At 38.6% G+C, this 9,821-nt stretch overlaps 1 protein-coding gene across 1 annotated transcript; it reads right to left on the bottom strand.

The window, feature by feature from the left end:
* Nucleotides 285-6,743, bottom strand: LOC109722897 (zinc finger BED domain-containing protein RICESLEEPER 2-like). The gene is made up of 4 exons (XM_020251073.1): nt 6,518-6,743; nt 5,214-5,830; nt 560-782; nt 285-382 (listed from the first exon to the last, which is right to left on the bottom strand). The coding sequence occupies exons 1-4, from the start codon at nt 6,741-6,743 to the stop codon at nt 285-287; spliced, it is 1,164 nt and encodes a 387-aa protein (XP_020106662.1).

The following is a 9,821-nucleotide window of genomic DNA, read 5'->3' as shown; positions in this document are numbered from 1 at the left end:
ACCCGCCCGCGGGTGCGTGGGTGGGTATGCGGGTTACCCATAAATTTTTTTTTTCCTTTTTTGCTTCTATACTTTCTAAATACAAAACATATATATAAAATTTTTAAAAGCGTAACATAATTCAATACTTAAAATATCACAAAATACAATAAAAATATTTAAAGTCTTAAAGCGAATAAATTTCATAATATAAAAATGTTTTACCATCCCAAATTTTCATGATATCAAATTAATAAATTTTTCATAATTATAGAGTCAATATAATAAAGATAAACCACCAAAACTCAATCCACATCTGTCGCTTTAGTAGTTGATTCTCTTGATTCTGGAGTTTCACCAATATTCAACAATGGCACCACAAGATCGTTGTCGTCGTGTTCATCTACATTTAAAATTTGAAATAATTAATTCTCATAGAATAAAAAATATTATAATATTAATTTAAAGTAAATAAATTTATTATCTTTAATTTCATATCCATACAACCAACTTCGTGTGCAGATCAAAACTTGAGCATTTTCTGGTCGAAGTGAACTTCGGTACTTTGTGAGCACTTTACTTCCAATGCTAAAAGCAGATTCTGAAGCAACGGTTGTTATTGGTATGCTCATAATATCGCGCGCCATCTTAGAAAGAATTGGATACCGAACACAATTATCCTTCAAAAAATCAAGAATATTCAATTTAGCATGTTGTATACGATCGAACTTTGTCTCCTCCAAATATCGATCTAATTCAGATTTGCTAGTGACCCCAAATTCATTATCAAAGCCATCAAAGTCCTAAACCATTGAAACATTTAAAAATTAAAGACAATAAATATACAAAAAAATTAATAAATATACAAAAAAGTTAAGTATTTGAATAACTGCAACTATAAAGAAAAAGCTAAAGAATAACTTACACAAATGTCATCTTTCTTTCTTTTAGTGTAAGGATTGAGATTTTTGCAGTGTAGCTAAACTCTCAGTTGACGATGTTTTTGTGTGTAATTTAATTACAAAAGCACTCGTCAAGTTTCGGGCAAAAACGAGTTAAAACGGAAATTCTACGCGATTTCCAAGTTTCACTTAAAGTGAATAGTAACTCGATTTTCCGGAGAAGCCGCGGTGAGAAGTTGGCTTCTGGCTCGTACCGGACTCTGTTCATAGCAGTCCAATAGCTCATTTCGACCGGGTCAGCTGTTCTGGAACCAATGGCGCTGACGGATTTTGAGTTTGACGCACGAATATCGAGAAAATCCAAAAATACATGTTTTATATGTATTTTTGTGTGTTTCTTTCGATTGGAACGAAGGTTGGATTTTGTCGTGAATCCGTGGTCGATCGAGACGAAACGAAATCACAGCTTTGTTGTCTCCGTCGTGCTGATCGCACTGGGTGCAATCCCGTTCGCAAGATCTGACGCGGATCGCGGGATCCGCGCTTGATCGGGAGAGATCCGGTGTGACAAACGGTATTTTTCCGCGAAAGTCGCGTCAATATTTTATGTTACCGGTTTCGACTTGGGATCGAGCTGAGAGGGTCTGAGGCGACGAAGCGGCCACGGTGTTCGCGCGTTTACACGCATTGCAGAAGGATCAGTTAATAAATACTGAGGTTTGGTGGACTTATTTGCAAAGTGGTGTTGCACCTTGGTATTTATAGTCCTAGGGTTTTGGATCCCCTAACTCCTACCCTAGCAGCCCGCCAGCCTATCCCGCTAGGTCGCCACTGCGGGTACCTTCACCTTCGCTCGCCGCGCATAGCCGCGCTTCCCCGGCGCCGCGGCATGAGCCCGGCCGCCGGCCGAGCCGACCAGGCCCATCTTTTTTCCCATCCCTTCTCTTTTGCGCACTCGGGTTAGAGCTGGCGGCAGGTGCAGTGCCTTCTGGCGTCGTAAGCCAGCGATCTCGTCCGACTCGCTCGGAGTCTCCCCTGCCGGCCACGCGCCCCGAAGTCGCTCGGAGCCGCTCCGCCTAGCGGTCTGCCCTCATTGCCGCCTGCAGACTTTCAGACCGAGCCAGGCTGAGGGCAGCTCGTGCAGCCGCTTTCCGCTCGCCGGCCGCCGTCGCGTCGGTGCCTGCACCTGCAGAATCCCTACTCGCCTCTGCAAACCTTCCTCCGCCGGTCACCGCACCGGCACCCGGCCGCCGCCGTGGCCGACATTGCCCGTGGAACCCGGGGCGCTAGGCGTGGGCCGGGCTCCGATTTTTCCACACGCTGCCGCCGCCCGCTTTTCCCTATGTCGCCAACTGAGGTGAGCAACCTCAGTTCTTCACCTGTCCCCCGCACCCATTCCTTTGGCGCGCCGCGCGCCCCGCTCGTGCCGCCAAAGGCGGAGCGGAAGCCAGAGCTTGCTCGGCCCAGCCGAATATAGGGCTTTTTTTGACGGGTTGGGTTTGTGGTTCTGCACGCTTCCCCGGTCTCCCCGAATCTCTGGAAGGGAGCACGATGATCGTAGCAAATTGCTGATCATCGTGCTCACCTTAGATTCTGCCGGGGAGACTCTGTTCCGCTGTTTCGGCGGTGTCGACCCTGTCGAGCCTGTTTGGCTGCTGTTTTGGGTTTGCGCACGCTTATCCGGCGATCCGAGGTTGTCCTGATGCCTCCGGAGGTGAGCACGGTGATCGTTTGTCAGTGCTGATCACAGTGCTCATCTCAGTTTGGATCAGAAGTGTCCGGTTAGCCCATTTTGGCGCGATCTTCCCTGACTGCGCGCTGTTCGCTGAACCTTCGGGTTGCTCCCGCACTTCCCACAGCGAGCCGTTGTGGTCCGGATCGTGAGCATGGCCTCCGGCACGTCGAGACCTGTCAGTATGTGTCTCGGCTGACCTTGGGAGTCCTCGGTTTACGTGAACGAGCCACTTGATCGCTCAATTTACATGAAATAATAGGATTTTATGTAAATTGAGGGTCTTTTATGCATTTGTGCTCCTTGTGGCTACTGTGGGCAATGTGTATGAGTGTGTTTGACCTCTGGACTGGTTGTCCATGACCCGATAGTCTTTGCGGAGATTGAAGAGTCGATGCCGGCACGTTTTTCGGCGAAATTCGCCGAACGAACGCGGTTTTGGTTCGGATTTCTTCCAACGTGGTTTGGTTATCCTGTAAATTGTCGCTGAGCCTTGTGGGCTGGTCACCATCATCATTTTGTGGGTTCGATGATGATGGGTGAGCGACGGTGGGTTCCGGTGTCGAAATAGACACTTCCGGGAACCCGGATTCGTACAATTATCCGACAGTAATGGTGTAGTTGCGCTATCTTGTGTTTGCTGCCAAAACATCCAAATTGGAGTGTTTTGGGGCAGCAGGTGACTCGTGACACGAGTCGGTGAGTTCGGGGCACTTAGTGGGTCCCGACGGCGTCCCGGTGTGGTTTTCGGGACTTCCGGTGAGTTACGGGGATCGATTTTGGGAAACTGATTTGGGGATCTTGTGTGGGGGTTTGTGAGTCTCGTGCTTTGGGTTAGTGGATTGGATACTGACTTGGTGGATCTTCTTAGGTCCGGTCGACTTGTGCGTACCCAGTGTTCCGACGCGACAGTGACAGGTGGGTGCTTCGAGCTGGTAGTCGGTGAGAGCGTTTCACCTCCTTCTCCTGTTTTTCTATTCCAGTATATTAGCTCTACATGTCAGTTGTTTGGTTATCGTTTGGTTATCGTATTTCGTTGACTGCATTGGTTAGTGGTTGATAGACATGTAGAGCAGGTTGCATTTGTATTTCAGTATCTCTGTGGACCTTGGGTCCAGGCAACACATCGACTCTCTTGTCGTGTGTTTCGATCTGGTTGATCGAGGTTCGGCGTTGTACGCCCTAGCTTCTATTTCAGTTTGGCATTGTACGCCCTCGTTGTTGGCTTCGGCCTAGGCACCGGCTTTAGCCGGGTTTGTTTTTGTTTGAGCATACCAGCATGACTTAGTCACGGCACTTGGGGGTATTCATGACACCGGATCGGTTTGGCCACCGATCGGAGGTGTACTTATCCGGATAGGTCGTCCTGCGGGGCGGATGGATCAGGTCGGTGCAGTTAGTGACAGGCAGCGCTTGAGGTCTGCGGACCGATACAGCAGGCACAGATTGGGTACAGTTTCTGGTTCAGTACATTGAGGCATTCTTTGCATTGTTTTCTATACAGTAGCAGGTTTATTTATTGCTTCCTATTTATCTGTTGTAGCTACTGTAGTTCTATTTCATATCAGCTTACAGATATATACTTGTTTATCTATCTCCTTTGGTTTCCGGTGATTACGACTCGCCTTCGTGGCTCTGTCGTACCCACTGAGAAAACCATGGTTGCGGTTTCTCACCCCCATTTCCCCCCCAGGTGACATAGACGAGGAGTTGGATTTTGGGCTCGACGAGAGGACGATCTAGCTAGTCTGGTATAGCGATCGCCACCCTGGTTGTATTTCTTTCCCGCCTTTAGTAGTCATTTAAATAAATGGTTCAGTTAGATGTTTGAATGTTGTGATTTCCGTTATGCATGATTAGATGATCTTATGATGGTTTAAATGAGTTGGTTTTCCTCGTATGCATGAGATTATGGATGTATTATTATACATGAGATTGGAGTTTTCAGATATGTGGTTTTGGATCCTTGGTTTCAGATTGGATTTATACGCTTTGTGGATTTCTACCCCTCGAGGTAGCTGGTTTTCAAAATAGAGTTTCTGTGTGGGAAACAGTTTTAAAAAGGTTTTCGAATGGTTTTCATGAATGAATGAATTAGAGTTTAAAAACAAAAGCTTCCGTGTGGGGAGCACTTTTAAATAGGATGATTGTTGTACTGTGCATTGCATCATCCAACGCCTAAGGAGTGCTTAGAGGCATGCATCATCTCTAAGGATTGTTAGCTGTATGAGAATGCATATCATTTTGGTTGCTGCTTGGTAATTGTAGGTTGTGGTTGTGATCCTGTTGTATCGTTGGTACGCCGTGCAAATACAAAGGAGACTCTGTCCGAGTGGACAGAGGAACTTTGTATTTGTGGCGGGTCTGTACGTCACGTAGGCCAGGTTGAAAAAAAAAAAAAAAGAGTACATCTTCCGCGACTCTGAGTTTTCAAAATGGTAATGAATTTTCAAAATGGCTTTGAAAATCGGCCCCGGGGCGTGACATTTAGCACCAGTAGAACAATTAGTAGTTGATGAAGATTTTTCTTGGCCTTGCATAGAAAACTTTTCAATATATTTTTCAAAAAGTAAATACAATTCTTGTCGAACAATTGCTACCTTTTCTTGGCTTGTGAGTATCTTTCTGCCTTGTGCATCTTCTAGGTATCTAGTTGGATAAACCTTTTTGAAGCAATAATCCACAAAGGGCAACTTATAACGAGGATCAAGAATAATTGCAATAGCCAATATCACATTATAATTATCCCAATATTTCTCAAACTTGGATTTCATTTGTTTTGCCATGTCACTTATAATTTCATCTTCACTCTCGGCTTCTTCAAGAAGGCGCTTTTGAATTTTCCACACGCTTGGAAAGTACAAATTTGCAGTTGGATATTCAGAACCAGATAAAAGAGTAGTAATCTCATAAAATGGTTCCAAAAAATCACCTATCCTTTCCGCCCTATCCAACTCATCATTTGAAGGACAATATTTGTAATGTGAATCAAACAAAGAATAATGCATAAAAACACGTCGAAATGTAACAGCATTCTCTAGCATCAAATATGTGGAGTTCCACCTAGTGCATATGTCCATGCGCAAATGCATTGAAGTAGTAACATCTGTTTGCTTCGCAAGTTCTGCAAATTTAATCAATCTTGCCTCACTGCTCTTAAGGTACTTAATACTTTCTCGAATCTTATGTAGTGCCATACTAGAAACTTTTAAACCCTCTTGAACAATCAAGTTTAAGATATGAGCAGAACAACGCACATGAAAATATTTTTCATTACATAATAATGCATTTTGCATACAGAGCTGACTCTTCAAGATCCCCTCCATCTTGTCACAATTGCTAGCGTTATCTAATGTGAGAGAAAATATTTTTTTCTCAATTCCCCAATCATTTAAGAACTCAAAAACTTTTTCAGATAGGACAACACCCGAGTGTGGAGGAGGAAGATGACAAAAATTCAAAATTTTACTATGCAATATCCAATTTTCATCTACAAAGTGTTCTGTTAGGCAAATATACCCTTCACTTGTGCAAGATGACCACAAATCAGAAGTAAGACATATTCTACTAGAAACCTTTCCTAGAATATGCTTAATATTTTCTTTCTCCCTTTTATGTATTTCAGGCAATCGGTCTTTGCTGTATTTCTAGTATAGGCCGGGTTTGACGTCCTCATTCAAGTAAAAATGCACATCCCTAATTCCTTCATGCTCAACAAATGAGAAAGCATAATTGTGTTTCATAATTGTAATCGCCATCTTCTCACGATAAATTTCTTGGTTAAATTTTTTTCCTCGTAACTTTGCCTCGTAACCAAAATGTAGTTGGTTTACATCTTGGTTAATTTTCTTTGGACAACTTTGGATATGGCGTTTTAAATTTGTTGTCCCATGAGTATTAGTACCTATCGCATAAGAGGCCTTGCACAATATACACCTTGCCCTATTATTCCCATCATCATCAACATATGTGTCAAAACTGTTCCACACATCTGAATATTTGCGAGGTTTCTTTCTTGCAGAATCACTATCACTAACCCTTTCTTGTTTAACAGTAGTTTGAATATTATCAGGCTGTTGTGTCTCACAATTATTATTTTCGTCCACTATCTGCACATGTTCTGAATCCATACTACATAATGGGAAAAAAAAAGTTACTCCACTATTTTTGAAAATTTTTCAGATTTCAGCATATTAACTTTCAACCAAATAATGTAATGAGCAATATGAAGCTAGCTAATTTTTTATTTCATATTTGATAAAAGCTACAAGAAAAATTAAAGGGCCCTTACCTAAACATTTGTATTGAAAATAAGCAGATGTAAAGTTGGAGAAGGACGATGCATTAAAATTAGAAATCAAATCACTAGCAAGTTTTATCTTCAACAAGAAAGTAATATAACATAAACTTATTCTATGTATTCGGAATGCTATATTATCTATTGCAATGTTATTTACCAACAATTAGCAAGAAGGAAGAAAAAGCCGAAAAAATCATACATTTTCTAGATAAACACAAAAAAGCCGGAGAAGGTGCAGGCGAAGATTGTAAATAAGCACTTGGTGGTTCGATGTAGGTCGGGCCACCAGAGAATAGTAGAGGAGTGCAGTTGCAAAGGCGACAAAGTATGAGAGGTGGCCACAACGAAAAAAAGATAAACGAAAGGAAATTAGGGTTAGGGTTTTTAGGATGGGTAAACAAAAAATACATTTTTTTAATTAAAAATATACATGCGGGTACCCGTGGGCTCTGTACAAATGCATATGAGGATATTTTATTTCTATTTAATACAAAATATATAATTAAAAAAGTTAAAATATATTTTTTAACTTTTAATTAAAAATATATTCATATGAGGATATTTTATTTCTATTTAATACAAAATAAAAAATTATATGGGCTCTGTACAAATGCATAGAGTGGGCATCAACAAAGCCAGATGGGTATTGAGCTTTCGGCTTGGGCCTGAGCCAGGCATTGCTTTTTTAAAAAAATTGGGTAGTAGCCTGAACCAAAGCCCAAAATTTTTCTTTGGGCCCGGTTTGGGCATAGTAACCCGAGCCAAACCTGGCCCAATTCCAGCCCTAATTCTATTCTATATAGAGTATTTTAGTTCCATTTCTTAAGATATAACTTCTTCAATCTTAAATTATCAAACCCCACAGCGTAGATCCCACACTAGCATACAAGAAAACAAGCATTGTAGAAAGAATAGAGGTCAAAGAGCAAACTAGTGTTGATCATCAATAGTAGCGACTATGAATTTTACTTGAAAATTCAAAACTTAGTTGAAAATATTTTTAAAGTTTAGTTGAAAATTCAATGGTTGATTGGAAGTTTAAATTATAGGCAATTTAGTTAAATATTCAAAATTTTGCAAAAAATCAAAAATCAAAGTTTTATTATTTAAATTCTTAAATTAATTCAAAATTAAAGTTAGATTTAAAGAATAAATAACTCTAATTTTTTGTATTTAAGTTGATGAGAGAAAATGTGAATAAATAGCCTGGTTGGTGATTTTGTTATAGTATTCCAATCTGAGGTTAATAACATAATAACCATACTCTAAAATTATATGCATACTAATTTATAAGTCTTCATATTATTTATCCAAAATAAAGGATTCTGTTTAATAACTTAATTAACTTAGGGCTTTATTAGATAATATTACCAAACCTGTAATTTGTAAAATTTAAATTCATTTACTTTAAATTTTAAATTTTTACGGACATAAAAATAAATTATTCTAAATTTTTGTATGTATTCAAATTATAGATGATTCAAACAAATATTATGGTGTAATTTAAATTTGTCAATATCTAGCTGTTGATTCAAATTTTTTTTTATTAGTTTAGGATAATTTGAAATTGGTAAAAATAGATATTAAATTTGCATAACTCATAATATAAAATAAAATTTCATGAGATAAATAACATATGATTTCAAATTTTAGTCGATTCTATTGTAAATACTAAAATAGAATAATTCAGTATTTAAAATGCCATTATCTAAATTATCATATTAATTCAATATTTAAGATTTTATAAGAGAAAAAATGATTATATATATATATTGTTTAATTTTATATTTAATTCAAAAATTATTATAGGCGTAAGTTAGAATTTGTCTATATTTAATAGTTAGATTTTAAATTTTTGAGCTAGTTTAGAATAATTCCTAATAAATATAAGTAGAAGATAAAATTTATATAATTTAAATTTAAAATTTGATGAGAGAACTGACCGTTTGTAATGCAAGTTACGAAGGGCTTTGTCACGTCTTGGATTACAAAGGAAGCAAGGATTGCATCAACAGACTCGCCACATGTACAAAAATACATCTTATACATATAAAATGTCTCCAAAAAGGGTAGTAAAAATTCAACAATAGTATGTATCAGAGTAGAATAAAAAAAATTATGTAACAATTTTTTAAAATAATACAACATCTCTAGCTACTCCAAACCTCATAACACTATTCGAGTATTGATGGTTGGTACCAGTGGTTTTAAGTTGGAAGCGTACTTGTTTCACATTTGTAATCAAGTTTATTTATGAAAAAAAATAAATGAAAAGCTTAGTTATTTCACATTTCTAATTATGTTTATTTTTTAAAAATAAGAAAAAATACTACCTTTCTCTAAAAAAAATGAAGGAAAAATTGATGGGAGGAAGAATATATGATGCCAAATTTCCAAAATTAAGGAGGACGTAATTTTGATTCACATATTCAGCTAAGTTTATTTCTAAATGAAATAAACGAAGCGGGTAGCGTGCTACCCATCTCTCTCTCAAAAAAAAAAAAAAAAAAGGAGGACGTAATAATAAGTTCTATGTTGCTATAGGTTTATTATTGAAGAAAGTAAAATTTGAAAGTATGACTAATATTAATTAGTCACAAATCTGGTGGATAGGATAGTTCACATAGAACATAGAATAGAATCAACATAAAATTAGAGTCTGTTGGAACAAGTAATATGTTTTACAAGTAAAATATAGATATGGATATGAATATTATTTTATCGTAACTTTTAATTATAGGGATAATTGCCTATATACCCCTCATGCGTCTGGAAATATCCGATCTATCCCTACTTTTTTTTTTCCTTTCTAAAATGCCCTTCATATGTTCCACCGTTATTCCTAAATACCCCCGCGGTTATCCCCTGTTAGTTTAACTCGGGTTAAACATAGGTTAAATGTATACTA

This window comes from Ananas comosus, linkage group 17, assembly GCF_001540865.1.
Source record: "Ananas comosus cultivar F153 linkage group 17, ASM154086v1, whole genome shotgun sequence".
In the NCBI taxonomy this organism is placed as follows: Eukaryota; Viridiplantae; Streptophyta; class Magnoliopsida; order Poales; family Bromeliaceae; genus Ananas; species Ananas comosus.
Note: the sequence above shows the minus strand (reverse complement) of the source record. Positions and strands in the feature narration are given on the sequence as shown.